The sequence below is a fragment of the Passer domesticus genome, chromosome 6, assembly GCF_036417665.1.
Source record: "Passer domesticus isolate bPasDom1 chromosome 6, bPasDom1.hap1, whole genome shotgun sequence".
In the NCBI taxonomy this organism is placed as follows: Eukaryota; Metazoa; Chordata; class Aves; order Passeriformes; family Passeridae; genus Passer; species Passer domesticus.
The window spans coordinates 7,745,438-7,773,368 of record NC_087479.1 but is presented as its reverse complement, the minus strand read 5'-3'; the positions used below and the strand labels follow the sequence as shown (position 1 = coordinate 7,773,368).

General features: G+C 50.6%; 2 protein-coding genes and 1 long non-coding RNA gene across 6 annotated transcripts; all 3 read left to right on the top strand.

Annotated features, from left to right (window-relative positions):
* Positions 1-174: 174 nt before the first annotated feature.
* Positions 175-12,675, top strand: MAPK1IP1L (mitogen-activated protein kinase 1 interacting protein 1 like). 2 transcript variants are annotated; one of them, XM_064423084.1, is made up of 4 exons: positions 175-305; positions 8,384-8,411; positions 8,969-9,682; positions 10,113-12,675. In XM_064423084.1, the coding sequence occupies exons 2-4, from the start codon at positions 8,388-8,390 to the stop codon at positions 10,122-10,124; spliced, it is 750 nt and encodes a 249-aa protein (XP_064279154.1). In that variant the 5' UTR covers positions 175-305; positions 8,384-8,387; the 3' UTR covers positions 10,125-12,675. The 2 variants fall into 2 exon arrangements, with proteins under 2 accessions (XP_064279154.1, XP_064279153.1); XM_064423083.1 differs by lacking the exon at positions 175-305 and adding an exon at positions 561-583.
* On the top strand, positions 590-4,749 carry LOC135302539 (uncharacterized). Its single transcript, XR_010364125.1, has 2 exons — positions 590-1,005; positions 1,038-4,749. It is a non-coding gene; the product is annotated as an uncharacterized LOC135302539 (long non-coding RNA).
* Positions 12,676-21,243: 8,568 nt separating the features above from the next.
* LGALS3 (galectin 3) lies at positions 21,244-27,469 on the top strand. 3 transcript variants are annotated; one of them, XM_064423079.1, is made up of 7 exons: positions 21,244-21,310; positions 24,586-24,639; positions 24,769-24,791; positions 25,480-25,935; positions 26,083-26,171; positions 26,430-26,598; positions 27,204-27,469. In XM_064423079.1, exons 3-7 carry the CDS (start codon positions 24,774-24,776, stop codon positions 27,357-27,359), a joined length of 888 nt encoding a protein of 295 aa, XP_064279149.1. In that variant the 5' UTR covers positions 21,244-21,310; positions 24,586-24,639; positions 24,769-24,773; the 3' UTR covers positions 27,360-27,469. The 3 variants fall into 3 exon arrangements, with proteins under 3 accessions (XP_064279149.1, XP_064279151.1, XP_064279150.1); XM_064423081.1 differs by lacking the exon at positions 21,244-21,310 and adding an exon at positions 21,331-21,400; XM_064423080.1 differs by lacking the exon at positions 21,244-21,310 and adding an exon at positions 21,522-21,673.
* The last annotated feature ends 462 nt before the right edge of the window (positions 27,470-27,931 follow it).

Sequence of the window (27,931 nt, the reverse complement as noted above, 5' to 3'; positions counted from 1 at the left end):
CATTATTCGTGGGCGGGGACACAGGTGGGGCGTGGTCAGCGGTGGGCGTGGCCCAGACGCGCGCTGCGGGCGGGAAAGGGGCGTGGCCACGCCGCGGGTGGGCGGCGCCGGTGACGCCGCGGCCGTCGAGGGGCGCGGCCGAGCGCGCGCGCGCGCGCCTCCGGTGTGGCGGCGGCGGCGGCGGCGGCGGCGGGGTGGGGGCGCGTGGGCGTGGCCTCCGTGACGCAGTTCCGGTTCCGGTGCCCGTCGCGGTGGAGCTGCGGCCGCCGCGTCGCTCCGGGCCTGCGCCGGCTCCCCCCGCTCAGGTACCGGCACCCGGCCCCGCCGCCGGCACGGGCCCCGCGCCGCCGCGGGGAGCGCGGGAGGGCGGGGGCGCCGCGCCTCGGCCGGCCCGGAGGTGCCGCCCCGCCGGCGGGGGGCGGGCGGTGCTGGTCCCTGCGGAGCGCCGGGGCTCGCTCGTGGCCGGGCCTGGCGGCTGCGGAGCGGCGCTGCTGCCTTGGCTGGGTTCAGTATTTGTTCGGCTTTATTGTTAATTTTTTAATTGTTTTGTGCGCGTTTCGCGGCCGGTTTTGTTAATGAGCAGGTCAGTGAGCGTGCGTTGCGTTTAAGTGACTTTAAGGTGAGGCTGGCTCTCTGCGGAAGGGCTCGGGAAAGCCGGTTTTTCGGAGTTGGCGAGAAGTTTGTTTATAAAATTTTAACGCGTTTAAGGCAGCAGGGGATGGCCAGCACCGCGTGGTGTCCGTGCTGCCCGCCTGACAGGTTTCGTTTTTGACAAAAAACTTGTTTCCAGGAGAATCCCGTGGCGAGCCGTGCTGATCTGATGCTCCTCAGCCTTATGGCCAGTGGTGCGAGAACAAAAGCAGCTGCTTGGTGGTTTTGAAAGCGAAATGACACGCCCTGAACGTGCCCTTCCCGGGAGCTGTGGAGATCAGGGCATGAGGGGAAGATTCCTGGTGGAGATCAGGCCTGGAGATCAGGGCATGAAGGGAAAAATTCCTGGTGAATGTTAGGGCATGAAGGGAAGATTCCTGGTGGAGATCAGGGCATGAAGGGAAAAATTCCTGGTGAATATCAGGGCAGCCCTGGGAAGCGTTTTGGGTGTTCCTGAAGCTCCAGTTCATCCAAGTGCATTTTGGTGCCAGTTGAAGGAAGGTGCCAGGCGTGGATCCTGAAAAGTGGTTTTTTGGGAAAGCCTCTGCAAGGAGCAGGAATGTGCCTGGGTGTGTGTGAGAGGTGGGGGCACAGCTGCAGTGGGACATGTGGGTTTGGTGGTGTTTTACAGCAGTGGAGCTGTTTGATGGTCACTCCTCAGAGGCAGCGTGTTCATTTCATCCAAAACAATGGCAGTAAAGGAGAGGAGAGCAGAGCCTGCCCAGGAAAGCTGGGGCTGCCCCTGGCAGTGCTCCAGGCCAGGCTGGAGAGGGCTTGGAGCACCTGGGACAGTGGAAGGTGTCCCTGCCATGGCAGGGTGGGATGGGATGAGCTTTGTGTCCCTTCCACCCAAACCACTCTGGGTTCTGTGATGTAGCTCTCAAGATAATTTAGAGTCAGCTCTGAAGGATCATTCCAAGATCTGCTGGACTGACAGATCTTTCCCAGGATTCCCAGGGCTGGGGGGTGTGGCAGGAGGGATGTCTGGCAGGGGAGACTGAGCTGTGCCCTGACTGTGTGTCACAGCTGGCACTCCCACAGGGCCCCTCCCTGAGCTCCGTGCCCGTGTGGGGCCATCTGCTGGGCTTGGGGCTGGCTGGGGAGGCAGCTGGGAGCTGCATGGCCTGCTGAGGGTGAGGAGCTGGCACACATCACACATCCTCCTGGCTTTGTGTTCCTCAGCTCTTGGAAAATGCCAGCTCCTTTGTTTGGAGGAATTGTTTTCTTTTGGTAGTTCAGTTTATAGTCACCATTTGGTTGTGGGTCTTCATGACATGTGTCCTGAACATCTGAGAATTGACTTTTGTCATTTTTTCATTTATAACAGACAGGGAAAGGGGCAGAAACATCCCCAAGCCTCTCATAGCCACTGATGATGTAGCTGTTGGTTTGTTTGCCAATTAACTGTGTTTTCCCAAAGGATAAACACCCAGGGCACACCAAATCATTTCATGGTGTGTGAGCACTGGGGAGGCTTCAGGGGTGGGGAAGGGGCCAGAAGAGGCCACCAAGGTGATCAGAGGGCTGCAGCAGCTCTCCTGTGGGGAAGGGCTGAGAGAGCTGGGAAGGTTCATCCTGGAGAAGAGAAGGCTTTGGGGTGATCTCATTGTGGCCTTGCAGTGCCTGAAGAGAGTCTGCAGGAAAAGTGGAGAGCATGGAGGGACAGGACACAGGGAATGGCTCCCACTGCCAGGGCAGGCATGGATGGGACATGGGGAAGGAATTCTTCCCTGTGAGGATGGTGAAGCCCTCCACAGGCTGCCCAGAGCAGCTGTGGCTGCCCCTGGATCCCAGGGAGTGAGCAGGAGGGAAAGAGAAGGAATCTGCCCCTCTGCTCCAGTTTCCTGAGACCCCGCTGGAGTGTTGTGTCCAGCTCTGGGGCCCCCAAAGTCAGGAGGTGGAGCTGCTGGAGCGAGTCCAGAGGAAATCAGGGAGATGCTGCAAGGGCTGGAGCCAGGCTGGGGTGCTCATGTGGAGAGGAGCAGGGAATGGCTCCCACTGCCAGAGGGCAGGGATGGATGGAATAATGGGAAGGAATTCCTGGCTGGGAGGGTGGTGAGGCCCTGGCACAGGGTGCCCAGAGCAGCTGTGGCTGCCCCTGGATCCCTGGAATTGGGTGGGCCTTGGAGCAGCCTGGGATGATGGAAGGTGTCCCTGCCCATGGGAGTGGAACAAGATGAGCTTTGAGGTCCCTTCCAACCCAAACCATTCTGGGATCCTCTCAAGGCCGCCTCTGAAGTGTTGATATTTAACGCCTGAAGCTGCAGAAATTTGCATATTTTAGAAAACATTTAGAAGCCGTCAAAGACTTGGTGTCTCTTCCATTTTCTCCGGGTGCTATGTTGGGTAGTTCCACTTATGTGGGCAGCAGTGCTGTTGTGGATGAGGTGGTGCTGGCAGGAATTAGTCATGTTGGAGTGACAAAGGAACCTCTCTGCCGAGGCAGCCGTGCCACCCAGTGGAAATGCAGCACAGCCTCTTGCATATCCAGAAAACCTTCTTCTGTCTTTGAAAGATCATCTTGGAGACAGGAACTAAATCTGGCGCATCAAGTGTTGGAATAATGTCATACAACTCAAAAAAAAAAATAGGAAAGCAGTTGATGCTTAGTTTTGGGTTAGAAAAAGTGCTTTGGATGGCTCTTCCTAATGAGGGTCTGTAAGGACTGATGGTGGGTAAAAGCCAGGAAAGGCAAAAGCATGGGGAAAATTGCTACTGCACCCACAGTTTCAGTGAGATGGATGCAATCCAAGAGGGTTTGGAGCTGAAAAAACCAGCGTGGAGCTGGTTTGTTGTGGAAGCTGTGCGGTAGGACGGATTTAGCACGGCTCACGTAGCACCAGGCGTTTCACAGACCTCCCTGGGAGTCACCCCCTGGTTGTGAAGGCTTTGGAAGAACTCTACTGCCAGAGCTGGGTTGGAATTGTGCTTCCCAGCCTTTCTCTCTTCCCAGTGCAGCCTGGCCCATCTCACCTTCCTGCTGGTGATTTCTGGGAGCAGCTCATGGAGAGGAAATCCAGGAGGCCTTGGCCTGTGCCTGAAGGTTTTGCAGGGTGTCATTTCTGGGCAGGTGCAGTGAACTCCTTCCTGTCCCTCATGGCTCTTCAGGATAAAGGGTGAGAGGGACTCAGCTCCTGGCAGCCTTGTTTTTGCAGGCATTGATCATCTCCCTCCCTCCCTTCAGTCTGGTGCTCTGAGGTGGCTGAAGGTGCTGCCCTGACCACAGAGCTGGAGCTGGCAGGTTCCCTGGGAAGCCAGAGATGATTCCAGGGGGCGTTGGCCTTCAGAAAACAAAGGGAATCTTATCTTACAGCACAGTGGATGCAAGCAGGACTTCACTGTGAATGCTGCCAGCTCTGTTGTCTGTCTGCTCCCTGCCAAGTGACTTTAACTCCTGAGCCCTCCTTCCATTTGTTCTTCCTTCATCCCAACTGCAGGGAGGATAATTTGGAGTAGAGTTTGAATGTGGCAGAAGGAATGTCTGTTACACGAATGGGTTTCTGTGCTGATATCAGTGCTTGTGCACCAGGAAAGCTTCAAGGGATAATTGGTTCATTCTAATGACTCTAAAAATCCCATCAAGCCACCATTCAGTGTGGGGGGTTTTTTCCTAAAATCTTGAGCCCATGTGTGATCTGGAGGGACTTTAAAATTTAGTTACTTGGAGGTCTGACACTGTCTCTGAGTCTGATTGGTGAGCATGTGAATGCCTTGGGCAATAATTGTAATAATATCATTGATATTCCTGTAGGGTTTTGACTGGAATTCTGTAGCTAGTGTTGAACAACCTGAATGGAATATAGATTCCAGATTTAAGTACAGATGAGTTCATATGTTGTCTGAATGTTAGGGGTAATTTCGGTTTCTTTTTTGTGAGATGAAGGTGGCAGTAGCCAGATTAAATGTCTGTTTAAAAAACATCCCTGAAATAGGGCATCCTTTCTGCAAGAGGATCCTTGACATGCTTGGCATGGGCTCAGTTATCCCAAATGTTGCCAGCAAATGTTGCTCTTGTCTGCTTGCCAAAGTAAAAAAGCCACTAAATCTCATTATAAGCTATGCTTAACTAGTTTTTTTTCCTTCTTTTTCTTTTTTTTTTTAATAAATCATGCAGCAGAATTGTTCTCTTCATTTTCATGGCACAGAAATATTTGGGAATGATCTGCTAACAGATATTGGGGATATCAGTTGATATTTGGGAAGCAGGCCTGTTTCAACTGTGTGCACCCACTGCTTGACTTGAATTTACTCCTCTCTGACACTTCTGTGGCAGATCACAGGATTTTCTTCTGAGTTCTCCTTTAGTTTCCTTTCTTCTCTTCCTTCTCTCCCTCGCAGCAAATGTTCCAACTTCTTCTATGGACTATTTTCAGTCTGTTGTAGATCTGGTTTTCACTTGGTCTTATCCCATCTCTCCATCTGCCTAAAGAAATGAGGATTCTCTTGACCTGTTTTGGTGGTGTTTTTAATAACCTGGTTATGATCATGGTTGTTATTATTATTATCTGTGCACTTATGTAAAAGTTTTTTTGTACATGTCTGCATATTAATTGTTGTTTTCCTTTATTTTTGGGGTTATGATAAATAACTTCTCTGTCCATGGAGGTAAATTGAATTACAGTACCACCAAAAAGCACCTGCCAGCTTATTATTATTGAGTGTGGTTAATTGCAAAAATTAATGAATTCTTAGCAGAAGAGGTATTTCTTGAAGAGAAATTGAGTTTGTAATAGATGTCTCAGACAGCTGAGCTGTTAATAGCAGGAGCAGAAACCATTTCCCTGATGTAGTTCACTTGCTTTCTCAATTTTAAACAAATAGTCCTTGATCTGAAATGTTCCTCATCTGAGACAGAGAGACCTTACTTGAAAGAACTACTGCTGTTATGAATTAATACTGGAGTTTTAACAAACCTTTGTATTCGTGCAATTAGGCACTGAATTCCATCAACTTTGTAGATACATATTTCTTAAAAGGTTTATTTAAATTATTAGGTGTTTCTTGACAGGTTTATTTAAATTACTAGCTATTTCTTGAAAGGTTTATTTAAATCACAAGGTATTTCTTAAAAGGGTTATTTAAATTATTAGGTGTAACTTGAAAAGTTCACTGTGTTTCCACAGAGGTCTGGGTAGTTCCACGTGGTCATAAATAACTTGGGAAATGAGATGAGCAGTGTCCTGTTGATACAAAGCCATTCAGGAAAGTAAGGATTAGGTAATAAATTGGAGAAATAATTCAATGGCAATAAATCTGCTGTGATTCAGACTAGATAAATGTAGAGTGGTGCATATAATTTCACATATAAAATGCTGGGCTGACCCTTGACACGGAGGAGTGAAATATTGCCACAGAAGTGTCAGTTCCATAGGGATCTAAAAGCAGCTGAAAAATGAAGAAGTATTAGGAAGGAAATAGAAGACAAACCAGAGCATAATTATGATACTGTATAAATCAATGGTTATCCCACATCTTCAATTCTCTGTGGTTCTTTCTTGTCATTCATCCCAAAAGATACAAAAGACTTGGAAAAGCCTCAAATTGAGGCAAGGGAGAATAATCAAAGGTAGGGAAGAGCTGCTGCACAGGGGTCAGGGGAAACAGCTGGAACTCAGCCTGGAGAAGGGAGAGATGAAAGAAAATGGTAAAAATCTGTAGGATAATGATCAGCACGGGCAGGGTGGGTTAGAATAGACTTGCTGATTTCCTCAGCTGCAAGAATGGAGGAGCTACAAGTGAAAGTAGTAAAATCCAGGTTTTTTTAGAACAAAAAAAGGAGGTGGCTTTTGTGCAACAAATAGCAGCCAGTGGGTGTTGTAGGAACAACTCTGAAGTGGGCAAATGGGACATCCCCTCATCTAAGTGAGGAAGCTGGATGTGTTTGTGAAAAAAGGAATTATTTGAGGTTATTGCTCCATGGAAATTGTCTTAGGAGGTGTCTGAGCTTGGAATCACTGAAGTGTTGGGGTGAGAGTCATTCCTGTTCTTGTTCTTCTCTGCTTGTTAAGATAAAATTGGATGCTGAGCTAAATGGCCCCTTGTCTGATCCAGAGCTGTCCTGAGGTCAGGAGATTGTGTGGGTAGTAACAAACTTACCATACAGTTTCAGAGAAGATTGTGTAAATAATATAATGTAAGTAATGTGGATATATATTAACCTAAAGGAGTAACATGTAAATAATGTGAGTATATATTAACCTAAGGGAGCTTCTAAACCTATTTGAGCTGGGTTTTCTGTATGAACCTCCATGCCCGAGACCATTCTCTGTCTTAGAAGTCAGTTCTTTACCATCAACAAGGGAAATACAAGGATTTTGTTTTGTGGGAACCAACTTTGCAGTAGTATTTATACTTGTGACTTGTCTTTTACATTTTTCCTCTTCTTATGTTCCTTTCTGGCTCCTACACTCTCCCCTAAAACTTTTTGGCTGCTCTTGGTAATCTTTTTAAACAGTTCCTCACCTCTGGTTAAGTGTTAATATGTCTCATTGGTCCCTATTTTTTGGTGCCTATTTTTTTGGAAGTGTGGAGAGGTTGGAAGTTGGATACATATTAATGACACCTCTGCAGTCAGGCTCTGGAGTTGGTGAATGTAAACAAAAGCATCCTCTGCCCTTGGTGGTGTTATTTATTCTGAAATAATTGGAGGATGAACCATCAGCAAGCTATAGTTTTTATTTTTAGCAATAAGATCTGTATGATTCCAGTTCTGAGGTCCCCAACCTCAGAAGGACATGGACCTGTTGGGACAAGTCCAGAGGAGCCACAGAACTGCTCCAGGGCTGCAGCCAGGCTGGGAGAGCTGGGAATGTTCCCCTGGAGAGGAGAAGGCTCCAGGGAGAGCTCAGAGCCCCTGGCAGGGCCTGAAGGGGCTCCAGGAGAGCTGGAGAGGGACTGGGGACAAGGCATGGAGGGACAGGACACAGGGAATGGCTCCCACTGCCAGAGGGCAGCGATGGATGGGAGATTGGGAAGAATTTTGAGGGTGGGCAGGCCCTGGCACAGGGTGCCCAGAGAAGCTGTGGCTGCCCCTGGGCAGGCTGGATGGGCTTGGAGCAATCTGGGATGGTGGAAGGTGTCCCTGCCCACAGCAGGGAGTTGTAACTAGGTGATCTTTAATGTCCCTTGCAACCCAAACCATTCCATGATTCTCTGATTTAATGATGCTTCGGTTTAGAGGCATTGACTTCACCCACAAGAATCCTGCTATACCTTTTCCAAATCCCAGTTTAGAAAACACCTGGAATCCTTCCCAGGCCTCCCTGTCTGGGCAGGCTCCATATGCTCCATATGAATGCTTAAAATATTTTTTTGCTATTGCAATGTGACCCATTTTCATCCTGTGTCACACCTGTCTGAGAGGAGGCAGGTGGAGGCTCAGGGCTTTCCTTTTCAGGGGAACTTCATCTAGAGAAAATGTTTGGGTCACTCTGTGAGCACAGGGAGGCAGCTGGGACAGCAATAAACCCAGGGCTAAAACAGAGAGTAAATTTTTTCCCATTATTCACTAAGTGGGGATCCCCAAAGCAACACCTGGCACAGGTGTCCACGAGCACTGCTCACCCTGAGCCGAGCTCCAGGAGCTGGTGTGGAGCCAAGGCACCAAGAGGTGCTGCTGGTTCTGCACCTGCTGAGCTCCCAATGAGACAAATGCAGACGTCTCCTTTAGTCTTGCTTAAAAATACCTTTATTATTTTCAACAAATTTCACTTTATCTTACCTTACTTTTCAGCACAATGTCTGGAACTGATGATTTTTCGGTAAGTAACAGTTTTTCTTTCCTGAAGATCAGCCAGTTGTGTTGATTATTCCAAAAGCTGACATGGTTTTGTGAAGGAAAAGGGGAGCTGACAGCTGAGACATTTCCTGTGTGTGGCAGTGGTGGTGTTTTCCTTTCGGGTAGGTGTAGCAATCCCTGGACTAACCATCGGAAGCTGCCGGGTGCCTCGTGGGTTCTCTCCTGTGACATTAACAACGGAGCTGTGCTTTCATGGCATCAGGATAGTTGTCATGCAAATCTAGGGAAATGTTTTCGGGTCTGTGCTGCAGCCGCCTGTTGTTCCGTGTGGTGGGGTCGCCTTTTATCTCTGGCTTTTTTTTAAGTGCGGCCTGTCAGTATGCCTCTGCTGCCTTAGTGATAGAAGCTGCACAAAAATGAATGTAATCATCTGTGTGCAGCCGCCGAGAGCTCCTCTCCTCCCTGCAGAGCTCCTCTCCTCCCTCGGGCAGCTGGGCTGTAGCCACGTGGTGGGGGGATGTCTGCAGCCGGGAATTCCGGCCCCGCTCATTCCATTCTCACCGCCGCTTTGTCTTTCAGTTGGCAGATGCTTTACCAGACCAGTCGCCTGCTAAAACCTCCAAAGTGAGCAGCACCAAGCCTGGCCAGCAGCCCGGGCAGCCTCCGCAGGGCTGGCCGGCTTCCAACCCTTGGAATAACCCCAGCGCCCCCCCTATGACTCCAACGGGACTGCCACCAAACACTTCGGCTTCCAGCGTGCCCTTCGGACCTCCTCCCACGGGAATGTATCCTTCAATGCCCCCGGGACCGCCTGCTCCATTTCCTCCTCCTCCTACTGGACCCTCCTGCCCTCCTCCTGGTGGTCCATATCCACCCCCAACTGTGCCAGGTCCTGTCCCACCAGGGCAGTATCCTCCACCAAATATGCCCTTTCCAGAGCTTCCACGACCTTACGGAGGTCCAACAGAGCCAGCTGCACCTCCTGCTCCTGTTGGGCCATGGGGATCCATGCCCTCTGGAGCATGGGGACCAACAATGGGAGGGCAGTATCCTGCTCCCAGCATGCCATATCCACCCCCAGGGCCATATTCTGCTCCCACCCAGACTCCAGGGGCTGCGCCGACAGTACCGTGGGGTACGGTCCCGCCCGGAACGTGGGGACCGTCACCGCCCGGCCCATTCCCTCCACCCACAGGATCATATCCAGCTCCAGGACTATATCCTACGCCCCCTAATCCTTTTCAAGTGCCATCTGGTCCTGCTGGTGCTCCATCAATGCCTGGTGGTCCCCATGTGAGTATTTCATTTTGGTGTCAAATTACTGTAAAGCGTTTCACTTTTGAGTGGGGAAATTCAGTAGCGTAAAACCTGTTAGTGCAGGTAAGGAGCTTCAGCACACCTCAAGTTGTGTTCCTCAAGTCAGTGGGATAACAGCAATTTAAATATTAAACATACCAGAATGGCTAAATTGTGTTAATGTCTCACCTTATAGTGGTCTTCCACTGCTTGGAAAGACCCAAAGCCAAAAAAGGGGGGAAAGCATTGTAATAATTCTGAAAGAGAAAATATTCTAATCTCTTTAATCCAGTGTGCTTGCTGACAGCAATGGGGAGGGAATAACAAAATATAAGGGTGAATTTGTGATTAATTAACAGTATTTGTAACTGTGAGTGAACTGCTGTGTGAAAAACCTGTACTGACCATGACTTATTCTCTCTTGCAGCCTTACCGCTGAATACGTTCTGGGCAACAAAATACTGTAGTTTTCCACCTTCATCCACTACTTACAGAGATTTTTACAGTTTTTGTTTCAGTAATGTATGGGGCTATGAAGAATATTGCCTCTTGTATGTGCATTTGAAGTATGAAGGAGCAGTTTACATCAATTTACCTTGCTCATATGCTGGCATAATTATTTGGTTTAATCAAGTGAAATACAAGGAGAAGAAATCAACTAACACACCTGTGGTTCTTATGTTGGCAAGTATTCCTTGGAAAAACAGGAGTTGCCATGTAAGGATTATAAAGAATCAGGCCCACGGAATTAAAAAAAGTTAATTCTTAAATTTCCTTTAATGCTTTAAGTCTCGTTGCCAGACTCCTGCTGGTCATTGAACGGATGGATAGTCATATTTTGTCTATTTTCAGGTTATTCTAAAAAGTCAATAGAGAAAGTGTTTCAGCATTTTAGTCAAGAAACCTAATTTTTGAACGTGCTACAGTAATTCAAACTAACAAGACAGAGCATGTGAACTCGAAGGTTTTCTCAGCATTTTGTACATACTCAAACCAATTGCAAGGTCTGGGACTACGGAGGAGAAGAGCCACGTTTGGAAGCCTTGGTGTGACTTGTCAGCACACTGTTGGTGTTCACAAACAGGCATTCCTGTGCAAGTGAAATAACCTGGATGTGCAGTTATCTTTGAATCAGCAAAATGTGAGTTTTATGCATGCAAATGAGGACATCCTGTTGCCAGTTCTCATTCTGTGGTGGTTGGAAGTTTGGCTTGGTCTGTGTAAAGAGAAACTGATCCCCACGTAGGTACTTCCCTATTTCTGACCTGGGTTCTAGTCATTTCAAATTTGACTTGGCTGCTGGGTTGTGTAAACCTGGCAGACTTTTTCAGAGTCCCTGGAAACTGAACTTGAGCTTAAAACCCAACCTGAGCATTCCCTTCCCAGCAGTTTTTGGCACAGTTGTGTCACATTGGAGATCCTCGTTGCCGCGCTTGGGCGCGAGGGGCTCTCGTTTGCTGTCCCTGGGAGCAGCCCCTGTTCCCAGCTGGGTGTCTGCATACCTCACGGAGTAGGAGGAATTTGGGAGAAATTGAATGTCAGGAAGCCTGTGCACTGCTGTGCAGCTGCCTCTCCCCAGGGGCACTGCCCTAAGCTTTCGTGTTCTTGCCATGTCTGTGCCAAGCACATCCGAGGGGTTTGCCGGGACGCGGCCACGTCCCTTGGTGGTACTTCATGGCCTACACTTGGACCACGGACAGTTTGTTTCCTCCCCAGCTGGGGATCTCCTGACTTAGCCTCTGTGGGTAGAATTAGGAACAGATTTTGCTTCACATGGTAGCTCATTAGGGAGTCTTTGTATCATGGAACTGTGAACACGAGTTAATTCTCTTCCAGTACTTTCGTGGCTTCCTGCATGCGTGTGATGGACACTCTGAAAGCACATGGGGTGACCTGGTGGTGATGCTCCCTGGTAGTCATAGCCTTTATGGCAAAGTCCTACAGTATTTTTGCAGGAGAAAGCAGCCAGCTGAGCTGTGGCTGTTTAATCCAACGTCATGAAAGCTGATAGCAAAGGAATGTCTATTTTTTCTTTTAGGAAGACAATACTGGAGCTGAACAAAAATACTTTTAACACTTCAACTTAAACCCCAGCAACCTAACCCTTGGAATAAGAACCAAAAGTGCAAGTCTTCACTAACCTTAAAAAAACCCCAGTTACCCCCTAAGCAGACTTGGCAAGACTAATTTAAAATTAACGTAAGCAACATTGACTGCATTTGCTTAAGTGCTTTTTTGATACCTGCAGCCTTAGACTGTAAATCATTGTAATGAAAACACATTTATTCCAAATGAATGGATCATGCAGTAGCAGCCCTCCAGTTGGAATTGCACTGGCCATATGTCTCTGCAGGGAATGGGAAGAGGTAGGAAAGGATAAAGCAAAAGTAGCAAGTAATGATTTTTGGAAAGGGGTTTTGTAAAAGTAACTAGACTTCTAGGTTCTTCCTGAAATAGGCAGGATTTATTACTGGAACATTTAGGCTAAAATTCAATATATATGGGATGTTTTTCAATGTATATTCGTATTTCTTGAGGTCATGAAAACTGTTTCATAACCCCTTTGTTTTTGTGAGCAGAGTTCTTTGCATAGCAGTGAAAAGGGTATTCCTGTTAATCTATTGTGTAAAAACTCAAGGTGTCACTATATACCGTGTAGTAACTTTATCACATGTTATGTCAAGTGTGAGCAACTTCTGGCCTGAAGCTTTTGCAATGGAATTTGTACATTTCTATGCATCATTTTGAGTTCAATTGCTGAGGAGTTCGTTTTGACTTGTGCTTTGAGGTTGACATACTGCATTTGTTTACAATACGAAATATAAGCAATCACATCTTTAAAGTATAGATTATCACCTGCTGCTGTATTTTCTTTAGATGAAACAAATATTGCTGTATGATAGTGAGAAGCTATAAATACAGGATTTGATATTTTTTTGAAAATGCTGTCACTTTTGTATAAGATTAGACATTAAACGTATTTTCAAGACTGTTGTGTTCACTGTTTTTCAATTCCTGCTTTTGACATGCCTGTGTAGACTTTTGCCTTGAATGAATGGTAAAAATAGGACATCCTTGATTTGCAAAGCCTGAATATAAAATCAGAATTACTTGACTTCTGTGAGTGTTTTTCCTCTTCCTTTTGTGATATTTGCAGCCTGTACATAAGGGATATTAAATGTGGATGCAACCATGGCTCTGGTGTAGCATGTCAGCCCCAGGTACTGCCTGTTCACAAATTCCTTGGTAATTAGGAGAGAAAAGATCTGATCTTGCCTGTTCCAGAGGAGGAAAGGGACTGGTTTTTTACCTGTGAAGAGTTGTGTGTGTGTTTTCCCTGCCCCTGAACAATTCCTGTGCCAGACTGACACACGTGGATGTGGTAAGTCCCCCAAACCACTGTTCTTACACATTTCCCAGGAGTTTGGTGGGATAAAGTGAGTAACAGAAACTCCAGGGCTTGGCATCAGTGTGAACTACTAAATTTGGGCATCACTTGTGGCTGCATTTCCATGTATTGGCTTGCAGAGCAGTTCACACTGAGCTGGCCAATGCTGCTGCCTTGGTTCACACCTTCACCCTTCAGGGAAGGTAAAAATGGCAGCAATGAACAGGAAATAATAGAAACAAAATTATTTACACACCTTAAGGCTTGAGAAAAGCTGTTTTTAGGCCATGGTCCAAAAATAATCCTGACATCTGTTAATAGAACAGTGCAGTGTGTGGGCAGTGCTTTATCCTGACTGTTCAGCTGTGGGATTGTCCCTCTGGATTTGTCAAATGAATTCTGTCTGCAACTCCTGTGCATCAGTAAAGACGTGGCCATGCAGATCCAGCTGTGTTAATTGCTGCCCTGCAGACCCAGAAAACTTCAGCTGAGTATTTTTGAGGGACCATGTCCTAGGGGAGGGAGCTGGGAAGGGGCTCAGCCTGGAGAAAAGGAGGCTCAGGGGGGACCTTGTCCTCTGCACAACTCCCTGGGTGCAGTCTGGGATCTGCTCCCGGGAACAAGGGGCAGGATGAGAGGGAATTAAACTGCAGCAGGGGAGGTTTAGATTGGATGTCATAAAAAACTTCCTCTTGGAAAGAATGGTCCAGCCCTGGCACAGCTGCCCAGGGCAGGGGTGGAGTCCCCATCCCTGGAGGGATTTTAGAGCCATGTGGATGTGGCACTTGGGGACAGGGGTCAGTGGTGGCCTTGGCAGTGCTGGGGGAAGGGTTGGACTCTCTCTTAGAGGGCTTCTCCGACCTGAAGATTCAGTGGTTCTAAGTGATGTTCATATAATTCTTAGGAGTAAAAGCTGCTCAGGGGTGCTGCAGAGTGCTCAGTGCAGGGTTCATCCAGCTGTGGGTGTGTCAGTTCTGCTCCCCTCCTGTGAAGGAAGGTGCCCAAACTCCTGTGGGTGAGCCCAGCTCCATTGCTGTGCCCAGTCAATGGAGTCCCTGCCCAGCCAGTCCAAACTGTGATCCCAGGAAAGGGATGGTGATCACAGGGTGGTTTGGGTTGGAAGGGGCCTTAAAAACCACCTCATTCCACCCCTGCTGTGGGCAGGGCCCCCTCCCACCTCCATAGGAAGGGTGGCCTGAGCCTCAGTGCAGTGAGAGCCTTTGGCATCTGTGGAAGGATGGAATGGTCCATGTGTATTTTTATTAATATTGGCTGCCCCGTGTCTTAAGTGAAGCTCAGAATTGCAGTTAGAGGGCAATTCCATACACACCAAACAGCCACCAGGCCCTGGTGTCTGAGTGTCAGCTGGGAAATTAAATAACACAAGTTTCAGCTTTCACCCAAAGCTTCCAACTGGGAGGAATAACTCCCAGTGTCCCACTGGGGTGTTCTGCTCATCCCAGACACAGCTGCAGGGGCATCCCAAGAGGGCTTGGACCCAGGTGTGTCCCTGGGTGGGTGGTGTAGGTGTTTGTGGCACGCAGGGGAGTGAGCTCTGCACCCACAGCCACCATCCCTGGGCACCCTGTGGGACCCAGGGCTGGAGAGGGATGGTGCCTCCACTGCTGGGATGCTCCCCTGTTCCGCTCACTGCCGGCCCAGTTCTCCCATTTCCAAGGTTGATGCAGTGGGATGAGCTGCTGTAACTTTTCCTCTGCTCTCACAGGTCAGTGGAATGAGTTAACTAAAAATGCCAGCTGGTAACAGAGAGGGAACATATTTTTGGTCACCCTTGCCTGCAGGATCTCTCAGGTTTGTTGGAAGCAGGTTTCCCACGGAAGCTGTGGCTGCCCCATCTCTGGAATTGTCCAAGGCCAGGTTGGATGGGGCTTGGAACAACCTGGTCTAGTGGCAGGGGTGGAATTGAATGGTCTCTAAGGCCTCTTCCAACCCAAACCATCCTGGGATTCTGTGATACTTTTGTTTCAGAGATTCCCTGGTTGTCCTGTTGGATAACAGTGGGACTTTGTATCCCCTGAGCAGCAGATCGGGAGCTGAGTTACACCCAGGTCAGTGGCAAGGGGAGTCAGTGCAGCAGCAGGAGCAGTTCTGCTCCCTGTTATCAGTTTCCAAAGGGAACCCTCCCTGTTAAATGAGAGACAAGGAGATAAAATCACAGTGCCTGTGTTCCTGTGTTCCCAACTTTCTCATGACAAGACAGGGAAGGGCTGTGTTGAGCAGCCCTTGGCACACCTCGGGTTTCATTTCAGGTCCTCCTCCTGCTGGCTGTGCAAGATCTTACCTGCTCTTGCACATTCATCTTCTTGTGATTCGGGGAGGGAATTCCTCTAGCAATTAAACCCTAAACTCCTGCATCAGCTCAGTTTCATTCCAAGTGGGAACTAGGAACCTCCCAGTATCCCTTCCCACCAGAATCACACATCACTCTCAGAAAGTAATGCAGTTTTATGCCTGGTTAAAAGCAAATATGGAATTTATCCATTCTTGAAATAAATTCAGGAGATGACAAAAGACACTGGATTTCATTTAGGAATTTCTGGGCTTGGCGTGAATGGGGAATGCATGAAGTTGTGCCAGAGTGGGTTCAGGTTGGATATCACAGAAAGTTTTTTCTCCCAGAGGGTGCTGGGCACTGCCCAGGCTCCTCAGGGAATGCAGACCAGGAGCTGGGCTCTGACCCTTGTGGGTCCCTTCCCACTCAGGATGCTCTGTGACACCCCTGGCTCAGGAATGCCGTGTTGTCCTGGGGTAGATCCGTGCTGAGAACCCCAGAAGAGTGTCCTAACAAGGGTGTTTTGTGAGGATACTCCACTTTTCTCAGCTGTTAAAGGATCATGAACAGTAACCCTGTGCTGTGGTGCCTTTTCAAAGGAACCTGCTTCATTTGCACAATGTGAAACCTTCACATTCCAGTGCTTTGTGTGACAGAAATGGTTCAGAGGGGTTGTTTCCAATTTGCCCGTGTTCCCTTCAGTTACAGGCAACACCCTCCAGCAAAGAGATGGCAGAATATCACAGTTTAAATTCACTTGAAGTGGGGAAAATTACTGCTTTAATACCCTGGTGCTGCTCTCCCTGCGTGCCAAGCTCAGTAAAGCCAGGGTGTGCTGGCACTCCTCAAGGACAGAGTTGCTCATCTTGAAGGTTTTTTAATCGAGGTACTTCAAAGTCTCATCAGCTCCACACCAGGCTTGCATTTCTGCATTTCTGCCTGGATTCTGTCCTGTTTCCCCCTCAGAAAGCAACACCACATCGACCTGCAATGCTGGGCTGATCACATTCATGGCTCTGTGCTGCCACTGTCACCATCCTTGTCTTGATGCTCCTCCCCTGGGGCTCTGTCCTGGCTGGCAGAGTAGGGAGCTGCTAAAAGGAGAGTGGGAGTGCAGTGACATCAAGAAAAACTGCTCTGAGTGGGTTAAAAAAAAAAAATACAAGGTGTTGGAAAAAGGAGCTTTTGGGTGTTGTGTGAAAGCAAAGCACGATGCAGTTCCTCTGGATTTTGCTCTCAGTGCTGGTAGCTGCCCCTCCAGCATCCTGCTCATCACCAGAGGGCTCTGCTGCTGCTCCACCTGCCCTGCCAAGCCTCTGGGAGAGGTGGCTGTGTCTGCTATTGATTATTTTTAACACTTAACTTGATTAAAAAATGGCAAAACCAACATTTTAGTGACATCTGGTGCTGCTGGGAGAGGTTGTTCTAACCTGCACCTTTGCAGACTTTGCCTGAGGAATAACTCCCAGCATAACTCCAGAACACAGGAATAACTCCTGTGTTCCTCTGGCTGCTGCAGGAAGAGCACAAACACAGGAGGTTTAAATGTGGGCCCTGCTCAGTGTAAGGGTTCACAGCAGGATGGATTCCTGTGCTCTGCAAAAATCTAGTGCAGGAAAGAAGGAAAAAGGATTCCTCCAAAGCTCTTCCCTTTCCCTCTCCTCTGGTTTCCTGAGATCTGGCAAAACCCATCCATTGGGGCTGGATTTGGCCATCCTAAAAGTGTTTCCCAACCTCAAAGATTCTGTGATTGCTGTGTAATAAAATTGTTTTAAACTCTTCAGAGTGGCTGGTACTGAGGCTTTAACTCTGTATTATTAAAATTCTTCAGAGTGGTTGGTACTGGGGCTTTCTGCTGGATGAGGCTGTGCTGTGCTGGCTTTCTTTGCCCTTCATGTTTTTCCCAGCCCCACGTGCTCAGGGTGGTGTCACACAGGGGTTTTACTCTCCTTATGGAGCATCTGTCCCAGAGACAAGGGGGGTTTTCCCTGCCCTCAGTGAACTGATGAAATCCCTTCCTTCAGCACAGCACTTTTCCTCTCAGCTTTTTAGGCTGGAGTAGTTTCTGCTGGGCAAGCACAGAGGGTGGGCAAGGAAAGCACCAAGGTGTTGGGTTTGATGGCAACGAGCCATGGGGGCTTTGGCCCCACCTGCACCAGCATTTGGGGTCACTGTGGGCATTTCTGCTGCAGTTATTTAATCACATTTGCATGAAGGATGCTCCATAAGGGCCCCTGGGCGCCAGGCTGCAGAGGAGGATGGAATTTCTATCAAGTTCAAAGCCAGGGGGAGTGTGAGGACTTTTGTAAAATCTCAGTTGACACAAATTGCTACGAGACTCATTTAACGCTCGAAAAGCAACTTCTGCTCAGATCTGAATGTCAGCCTCAAAGTGCTTCTCGTTTCCTCATCTTTAATCATGTAAAAGCCTCAAGCCTTAGCAGGGCTTTGCTCATCTACAGCCTCAGCATGAGAAGCTGGGTGAAGAATTTTGGGGTGGACTTGCAGCTCTCCTGGTGCTGCCGGGGCAGGAGGGGGCTGGGTGAGCTGCAGTTTTCCAGGAGGAGGAGGAAGCTCCAAAGGCAGGAGTTTTTCTTTGGTGCTTTATAGAAAGAATAAAAGGAGGACAAAGGGAGCGAGCCCAGACCTGCTGGTGCATGAGGGTTCATGTGAGCAGCAGGGGTGGTGCTCCTTATCCACTGGTTTCCCTTTCTTTGCCATCAAACTCGAGGTGCTGAAGTTCTCAGCCTTCCTCTGATGGAGTTTTCCCCCAGTGCTGGGGCAGAGTGATCTTTGGGGAGGGGGAGATGGTGATGCAGCCAAGGAAGCTCTGGAATGAACCAAACCCCCAAAAGGGCAGCAGGAAAAGGAGGAGGAGGAGCAGGAGGAGGACTCTTCATCCCTGCTCTCAGAAGTCCTGGGATGATATTGCTCAAGTCTGGCGGGTCACAGAGGAGATTCCCATTGCCTGATTTTGCTGTGATGCCCTTTTTTATTGTGAGGAGAGTCAGAGATGGCTCAGCCACCAGAATTCAGGGCTGGAGCTGCAGACACCTCGGGGAAGTGCCATGAGGGGCTCCAAATGCTCCTCAAAGCCTCATCCCCAGCTCTGAGACAGAAAGGAGGTGATGCTGTCGCAGCTCCCCAGCCTGGGAGGTTGCACAGGCAGAGATGGTGGCTGGATTTAGCACTCTGGGATGGTGCCAGGCAGATCTGCAGCCCAAACATTGCACGCTGTGGGTGCTGCCAGTCCCACACACATCAGGCCACAGGAATCACAAGGCAGGGAAATGTGGCTGTGGGCTGTTCTGCTCTGGGAAGGGAAGTGCATCTCTCACGCCATGGAGCTTCTTGCCCTCCAATTGGTTTCCTCTGATTAATTTACCATCAGGAAGAGAGCAGTAGCTTTCTGTTTATTATTTTCCATTGCTGCTTTAAGGTTATTCAGTAATCCAAATGACTGCTTTAAAGGTATTTCACCTTTGGAGATCAGTTATCCATTGCAGTGGGGTGTTTTTCCACAGCCCTGCACCAGCTGCAGTGAGGAACATCAACCTCCCCCAAGCAGACCCAGCACTGTCAGGTATCATGTGGCTCCTGCCATTGGGGAAATGCTGGGAATTCTAAAATGGGGAAAGCAACTCGTGCCTGGGGTGTTTGGCTGCAGTGAAGGGCAAGTTGGGAGCGCATTCCCCAGAAATGGGGAGGTCTCATGGCTGATCCACCCTGTGGCTCCTCCATCTCCCACCCCCTGGGTTTGCAATCTGGGGCTTTAAATCATCCACGGTACCAAGGAGGGTTTTGTTTTGCATTGAGGGTTCTCTAAAGCAAACAAGATACTTGGAAGTGCTTAAAAAAATTCAAACCCACGGAATATATTGATTTTTGAAGCATGACTAATTGTTTACCCTCTTTGGAAGAGCCAGGGCTGCATGGCCAGGCATCACAAGGCCGTGAGTGAGGAGATCTGTGTCTGACATCTCCCTCAAAGCCGGGGTGTTCCAGCCCTGCTCTGCTGGCTCCTGGCAATAAACCAAGCTTCCACTTCCCTGCATCCCAGGAGGCAGAGCTGTGAAACCCGTGGGCACACCTGGGTGTCCCGTGAGTCACCATGGGATGGGTCAGGTGAGGAGCAACCTCTGTGTGCAAAGGGCTCCAGCACCCACCCCGTGGATGCTGAATCATGGAATTGTGGAGTGGTTTGCCTTGGAAGGGACCTCAAAGGCCATTTTTGGGCAGGGACACCTTCCACCAGATCACACTGCTCCAAGCCCCACCCAACCTCACTCACCATCCTTGCTGCAGCTTGGGTTGTTTAAATTAAGGAATTAATTAGATCTGGGTTTGATTTCTGTATCCACTGACTTTTGGTCAAATATTTTTCTTTATCATCATGTGCTGGGTTGGACTCGATGGTCTTTGAGGTCTCTTCCAACCCATTCATTCTGTGAAGTCTGTGTCTTGTATAACTGAAAGTACAAACCTCAGGGCATTGGAGCAGGAAAAAAAAAAAGCAGGCAAAGCTTTTTGGTTGATGTTTGAAGCCTTTGAGCAAAATCCTGAAAATAGGAATAAACGTTTTCCATGAAAATCTCTTCCCAAAGACATCTTGAGGGAGTCTTAGGGAAAAACCTGTGTTCTAAGGAATTCATACAGCCCTGTCTGAGCCACAGGCTCAGGAAGCTGCAGCTCCTCATGCCCTGGATCCTTCAGCTTTACTGTCCTGAATCCTCTCCAAGTCCCTTTGCCCTAAAACACCTCCAAGGATATTGCAGTGTCTGTTTACTGGGATGGGTGCTGTGAGAGGCAGCTGAAGCAGCACTCCCTAATTAAGTGCATTTCTTAGGTACTAACATTCTTGATATCCATTACTTAATACACATTAAGTATAATAAACATATTTCCCTGAAATACTCAATTTCCAGCCATTCCCACGGGCATCCCTGGCATTTTTACACCCTCAGGTTTAGTCTGAATCCCTGTGACAATGTTACATGAAGCTGAAGGGTGTTAAAATCCAGGCTGGAGCCCTGATGGAGAGGAGGCTGCCCTCTTATAGACAAAATCTTTTAAGATAAGCAGAGTTGAACCAGAGGAGTTTATACTAAAATTAATCAGAGCCAAAGTCAACAGATTTTTGCCTTTTTTTTTTGGATATCAGCTGTAGCTGAGCCCTTTAGCTGAGCTGCTGCCTAAAAGCAGCAGTTTGCACCTCTGTAATGACACCAATTAGAGGTAACCTTTGGTCAGCCTGAATTGTTCAGGGAGGTTGATTACATGGTCATTGTGGGTGTCTTCCTACTGAAATCCTCTCTTCTGTTTGATTCTAATCCGGTCCAGTCTATTCCATTCCATTCCATCTGACTCCCTTCATTTCTTTTCCTTCCCTTTCCCTTCCCTTTCCCTTCTCCCAGATCAGGATTTCAGCACAAAACCACTTTGTTCTTTTCCGTTGCTTTAAGCCGTGGAGCCCATGGGATGATTCACCCTCAACCTCAAATAAAATTTGGCTTGTTGAAATTCCAGCTGCTCCCAACAGCTTCCCAGAGCCCATCCTCTGCGTCGGGCGAAAGCAAAGCTTTTTTTGCCTTTTTTTTTTTTTCGTGGGGAAGGAGAAAATGCTCAGAATGTAAAATCCAGTTGGTGTTTTACCGAGCTGCACTAAAGCTGGGGGGGGGGGGGGATGGAGCCCTGAGCCACGCGGGCAAACATCTGGCAGGGAGAACATCTGGCCGGGCGGGGAAAACGGGAACAAACCGCGAGAAAAACCAAATACTGCCCGTAAACACCCGCCGCTGGTGGTGTCACGGCGGGCGAGGGGAACCGCGGGGCTCCCGTGGGCTGTCACGGGTGTCCCGGCCCGGCCCCGCCCGGCCCGGCACCGCCCGGCCCGGCACCGCCCCGGGCGGGGCCCGCAGCGGGAGCGCAGAGCCGCCGCACGCAGGTGAGGGATCCCGCGGGGAGCAGGGGGACAAGGCGCAAAAATCCTTGGGAAAGAAGGGTTTGGGGTGCGCTGGTGCCCTGGGACAGCGAGGTGTGCGGCTTGGGGAGCGCGGAGAGGGAGCCCGGGCGATGGAGGGGTGGTGACTGTGGGGCAGCTCCGGGGGTGTCTGCAGCTCCTGGCGGCTGGACAGCCCAAAAACCCCTCACTGGCTTTAGGGGTGGTGACTGTGGGGCAGCTCCGGGGGTGTCTGCAGCTCCTGGCGGCTGGACAGTCCTGCCCGTGCCCCAAAATCCTTGCAGGGTGAGGAAAGAAGCCCGTTGTAATAAGTTGGCATTGGAAGACAGAAGATACTGACTGGACTTTGTGAGAAATGCTTTTGTTTTTCTATTCTTTCTATTCTATTTTTATTTTTCTATTATTTCTATTTTTCTATTCTATTTCTGTAAAAAATACTTTTATTTTCCTATTCTGCCAGTTATGTGCAGGAGTGAATAGGTTTATTTGAATTCTGTAGGAATAGCACTAAAGGGGAGAGAACTGGTGTTTCTTTCCCAAATAGTAGTTTTTTTCCACTTGATGTGAACATAGGGGATGTTTAGGGTCAGCTCTGGGATGTTTCTGCAGCTGATCCTCTGCTGGGGCAGGGAGAGCTCAGGTGAGCTCGAGCTCAGCTGCCCAAATGCTGCTGGAAATCAGAGCTCAAGCCCTCGATGAGGAGTGGATGAAGGAGCTGGGGGGGCTCAGCCTGGAGAAAAGGAGGCTCGGGGGGACATTCTCACTCTCCACAACTCTGTTCCAGGAGGGTGGGTCTGGGAGGGATTCAGGCTCTGCTCCCCAGGAACAAGAGACAGGATATGGGGAAATGGCCCCACGTTGCACTAGAGGAGTAACTAGAGGAAGTTTAACTGAATATTAAGGAAAATTCCTTCGTGGAAATGTTTGCCCAGCCCTGGCCCAGCTGCCCAGGGCAGTGGTGGAGCCCCCATCCCTGGAGAGATTTAAAACCTCTCTGGATGTGGCACTTGGGGACACAAAGCTGTGGGAATCGTTGGATTGGATGTGCTTAGAGGGCTTTTCCAGCCCCACTGGTGCTGTGACTCTCTGCAATCCATCACTGGGTGCTGCTGGAGAAGGTGGGGGGGGATAACCCCTCCCCATGGCAGCAGAGATAACCCAGAGGGCATCTCCAGGGAGCTCCAGGAGCTGCAGCGCTGCAGTGACAGAGAAGAGGTGACACTGGGCTCCAAGCCTGGTGCCAGGGGATCAGTGGTGGCAGGGGATTCGTGGGTTTTGGGTACAGCCTCCAAACTGCCCAGACATGAGGGGGACACGAGGCTCAGGCCAGTCTGTCCCCTGGGGGCCTGAGGGAACAAAGCTGCAGCTCCCAGGGCGCTCCAGGGGGATCATGCAGGACAGGGAGCAGCACAAGGCTCTGACCTGTCTGTGTGTGCCCCCCTGGTTTGGCTGTGTGTGCACCCCTTCCTTGGCTGTGTGTGCACCCCTGGTTTGCTGTGTGTGCCCCCCTGGTCTGGCTGTGTGTGCACCCCTGACCTGGCTGTGTGTGCCCTCCTGGTTTGGCTGTGTGTGCCCCCCTGGTTTTTCTGTGTGTGCACCCCTGACCTGGCTGTGTGTGCCCCCCTAGTCTGGCTGTGTGTGCCCCCCTGGTCTGGCTGTGTGTGCCCCCCTGACCTGGCTGTGTGTGCACCCCTGGTCTGGCTGTGTGTGCCCCCCTGACCTGGCTGTGTGTGCACCCCTTCCCTGGCTGTGTGTGCCCCCCTGGTCTGGCTGTGTGTGCCCCCCTGACCTGGCTGTGTGTGCACCCCTGGTTTGGCTGTGTGTGCCCCCCTGACCTGGCTGTGTGTGCACCCCTGGTTTGGCTGTGTGTGCCCCCCTGACCTGGCTGTGTGTGCACCCCTGGTTTGGCTGTGTGTGCCCCCCTTCCCTGGCTGTGTGTGCCCCCCTGACCTGGCTGTGTGTGCCCTCCTCACCTGGCTGTGTGTGCCCCCCTAGTCTGGCTGTGTGTGCCCCCCTGGTCTGGCTGTGTGTGCCCTCCTCACCTGGCTGTGTGTGCCCCCCTGCTTTGCTGTGTGTGCACCCCTGGTCTGGCTGTGTGTGCCCCCCTGGTTTGGCTGTGTGTGCCCCCCTGACCTGGCTGTGTGTGCCCCCCTGACCTGGCTGTGTGTGCCCTCCTCACCTGGCTGTGTGTGCCCCCCTGACCTGGCTGTGTGTGCCCTCCTCACCTGGCTGTGTGTGCCCCCCTGCTTTGCTGTGTGTGCACCCCTGGTCTGGCTGTGTGTGCACCCCTGGTCTGGCTGTGTGTGCCCCCCTGACCTGGCTGTGTGTGCCCCCCTGACCTGGCTGTGTGTGCACCCCTGGTCTGGCTGTGTGTGCCCCCCTGGTTTGGCTGTGTGTGCCCTCCTGGTTTTTCTGTGTGTGCACCCCTGCTTTGCTGTGTGTGCCCCACTGTCTTCACCTGCTTCAGGAAGAGTCCAGAAGGCAAATAAAGCTTTGGGGGATATGGGCAGCTCAAACACTCCAGGCCACTGGATTTCTGCCTTAAAAACCCTGTGGGCTCAGGAAAATTAATGTTTTGCAGGGAGAGGGTGATTTGCTAGCTGTGAACCTGGGGGGTTTGTTATTCCCAGGGCAGGGCGGCCACACTTCCTGCTTTGTGCATCTGAATGTTTCTTTCAAAGAGAATTCACCTTCTCTGCTTTAAATTTGGAATTTTTCTTTCCTCATTTCTGGCTCTCCCTTTTTCCTTCTCTCATGAATGCTCCCTTTGATGGGAGGAGCCCAGCTGGGGCTATTCCTGTGCACAGGCAGGTGTGTGTTCGCTGTGGGTTTGTGGACTCACAAAACTCGCAAAGCAGCTTTTATCTGCTGGCCCGGAGCCGCCGTGTCCCTCCCACGGTGCCCCCCGGCAGGAATGGGACAGCCGTGGATGCACGGGAGGAGAAAGGGGACGTGTGTGGGTGGCTGCCACCCTCCCGTGCCCATGCCAGGCCATCCCGTGTGTCACAGGGTGGCTGCGTGTCCCCTGTGTGCTGTGCTGGGTTTGCAGCTCCCGCACAGCTCCCGCTGATGCTGCCCCTGCAGCCCCCGGGGATCCCCTTTGGGGTTTTTGTATGGAAATGGAAACCCTGGCTGGCTCCTCAGGGCCGGGGAAGTGAATAACGCTGGGGGTGTCGTGAGCTCAGTGGTGGATTTCATCCCGAGGGTTCAGCCCAGAGCATCCAGGCTGCTCCCAGCAGTGCCTCCCGTTTATCCCACAGGTGTTGGACCAGGATTTGCTCTTTGGCACCGGAGCTGTCAGCTCTGCTGGGCAGGTACGTGATGGCAACTCAGCAATTCCCATCAAGTGCCGCTCTAAACTGTAAATCCCCTCAAAAATTCTCTGGTTTTTGGATGGGGCAGGTTAAGAATGACTGACACTTCCTTGTTTGTTTGTTTTTTAGGAAAAATGTCAGACGGTTTCTCTGTAAGTATGGATTTCTCTAAAAAGCCATGGGGGCTGTGGTCTTGAAGCAGAGACCTTTGGCTGGCGTGGGAGGGAACACGTCCTTGCTAAGCTGCTCAATCCCCAAACCCTCTCCAGTTCTGTCAGCAGTTTTCTGGAAAAGCCCAGGGAGCAGCAGAGAGCTGAGCTCTTGCCCTGGGCCGTGCTGCAGGCCACCAAAGATGGGCTTTGTGCAGAGGAGGCAGTGAGGCTGGTGAGGGGCTGGGAACACAAACCCTGTGAGGAACGTTTGAAGGAGCTGGGGTTGTTTGGCCTGGAGAAGAGGAGGCTCAGAGGTGACCTTACTGCTCTCTACACCTTCCTGAAGGGAGGCTGTACACAGGTGGGGTTGGTCTCTTCCACCAGGAGCACTGACAGAACCAGAGGACACAGTCTCAGCCACGTCAGGGGAGGTAAAGGTTGGATATTAGGGGAAAAAATTCACTGAAAGAATAATAAAGCACTGGAATGCTCTTCCCAGGGAGGTGGTGGAATCACCATCTCTGGATATGTTTAAAAAGACTGGTTGAGGTGTGAGGGCATAGGTTGGACTCAATCTTAGAGGTCTCTTCCAACCTCATTATTCTGTGATCCTGTGACTTTGGAGAGCTCAGTGTGACCCCAGCAGGAATCTCCCCCAGCTGAGCCTTGTCCTCTCCTCTGTCCCCAGTTATCTGATGCCTTGGCCAACAGCAACAACCCGGCCCCCTGTGCGCCCCCAGCCCAGGGCTGGCCCTCCTGGGGCAACCAACCAGCAGCTCCTGGTGCCTTCCCAGGGTATCCTGGAGCACCTGGAGCCTACCCTGGAGCACCTGGAGCATACCCTGGAGCACCTGGAGCCTATCCAGGAGCACCAGGAACCTGTCCTCCAGGACCTGGAGCATACCCTGCAGCACCAGGAGCTTATCCTGGAGCACCTGGAGCTTATCCTGGAGGACCAGCCGGACCAGGAGCGTATCCAGGGGCACCTGGAGCATTCCCTGGAGCTCCACCAGCAACAGGGCCATTTCCTACCCCAGGACAACCATCCAGTGGCCCTGGGTTTGGGCCTTCTGCTCCTCAGGGAGGACCAACAGCTCCCCAGGGAGGACCAACAGCTCCTCAGGGAGGACCAACCCCTCCAATGGTAAGGGCTCCATCATGACGAGGGTTTGTGCCCTCAGTGGCTGATTTTGCTTGGCCAGGGGAGGGACCTGGGGCTGGCTGTCCCCAGGGGTGGCTTTGGGCTTTTGACATGGTTTCCTGCTGACACCAAATGCCTGTTGTCTCCCAGAAAGTCCCCTTTGAGCTGCCCCTGCAGGCAGGACTCGTCCCTCGGCTGCTCATCACCATCACTGGGACTGTGAACCCCAACCCAAACAGGTACTGGGGGGTCCAGCAGCTCCGAGGGTGGGGGGCTTCCATGGGCACTGCTGGGTGGAGCAGGGGGGCTGGAATTTGATTTCTGTTACTGAATAACCCCAGCCTGGTGTAATATCAAATATTGCACCAAACAAACGTGTAAATGCCCTGTTGCCCTATGGGGTCTGTGGGGTTTTATCTCTGCTATTTTTAGGAAGCCCTGTAACAGAGTTCAGGGCTTTTGTGGCAAAAGCAGCAACTCCATTATTGTTTTTGCAGGTTTTCACTGGATTTCAAGAGAGGGAATGATGTTGCCTTCCACTTCAACCCCCGCTTCAACGAAGACAACAGGAAAGTCATTGTCTGCAATTCCATGTTCCAAAATACCTGGGGGAAGGAGGAGAGGACAGCTCCCAGGTTCCCATTTGAAGCTGGAAAACCCTTCAAGGTACCAGTAAAACCCATCCCAGCTCAGTCTCAGTGCACCAAAAGCACTGAGAGGGTTTGGGCAGCAACACCTGTGTAAGGACAATGCTGCTTTTGCACAGGAATCTGCTCCCAGGGCTGTTTCTGGGGCAGCCACCCCACGTGCTGTCCCTACAGCTCTTCTGACTCCCTCCTGCAGCTCCAGCTGCCCAGGGCATAACTTCTCCCCCCTTCTGGTATCCCCATGGATTATGAAACCCTCTTTATTTACACTGGTGTTCTGCACAGTGGTCGGACAGGTTTCTGTAACGTGTTTTCCCTACTGGCAGCTCCTCACGAGGTGTTTTTACCTGCAAAGGAGGTTCACAATGTGGAGTCTTGCTGTGAGGGACTGGCATAGGGATGAGGAGGCAGAAACTGGGCTGAAACACGGAGGAGGGAGAGCACAGGAGAGTTTTGGGAAGGCAAAGGTCGCTGGTGTTGCAGCAGCTCCTCCACGTGCCCCAGGCTGGACTCAGCTGGCAGCAGCCTCCAGCCAGTGCCAGCCTGCTCGGGGTGTGTGGCTCAAAACTTCTCCTGGAACAATTCCAGCTGGGTTTTGGGGCTGATCTGGGGTTTTTATTTCAGCTGCAGGTCCTTTGTGAGACGGATCACTTCAAGGTGGCCGTGAATGACGCACATCTGCTGCAGTACAACTTCCGTGAGAAGAGGCTGAACGAGGTCACCAAGCTCTGCATCGGGGGGGACATCGCCCTCACCAGCGTGGTGCCCACCATGATATAACTGGGGGGGACTCTGGGCAAACCCTGCTCTTTTATGGTGTAACACAAGTGCCTGCTCACCAGCTCACTGTGAGGTAATAAAACATTTAACCTGTAAAGTTTGTTTTAATAGTATCTTAAAAGACACGACACGCTCCAGGTGAGCTGAGTTTTGATGTGGAAGGAGCTGAACTCCTGCCGTAGAGGCAACAAGGAGTTTGATTTCTGTGGAGAGGAACTTGGGAATGCAGCCTGTGGCATTCCGCCCCTGCTCCTGGGGACAGGGGCAGCAATCTAGGAAGCACAGAGAAAACCTGACAGCCTCCAAGCCTGCCGAGGATGAGGCATTTCAGGAGAGGGGTCAGAGCTGGAGGAAGCAAAATCTCTCTGCTGGACTGTGGCTGGAGAAGCCATCCCTGTCCTTCATTTTTGGGGGCCCAAACCAGTGTGTCCCAGGAACATTTCCCACCCCAGGGAGATCCCATCCCTACAAGTGTTACGTGCTCCATGAATGGGTCACGAGGCTTGTGCTGCTCCCCACTCATCACCCCTGTGTGAGTCAAGAGCAGTTTCAAGGGTGGGGACGTTTATTGG

Coding starts and splice junctions, on each gene's coding strand:
- MAPK1IP1L (XM_064423083.1), top strand. Junction 8,412..8,968: donor CTGGAACTGATGATTTTTCG/GTAAGTAACAGT, acceptor TTTGTCTTTCAG/TTGGCAGATGCTTTACCAGA.
- LGALS3 (XM_064423079.1), top strand. Junction 25,936..26,082: donor GAGGACCAACCCCTCCAATG/GTAAGGGCTCCA, acceptor GTTGTCTCCCAG/AAAGTCCCCTTTGAGCTGCC. Junction 26,172..26,429: donor GTGAACCCCAACCCAAACAG/GTACTGGGGGGT, acceptor TTGTTTTTGCAG/GTTTTCACTGGATTTCAAGA.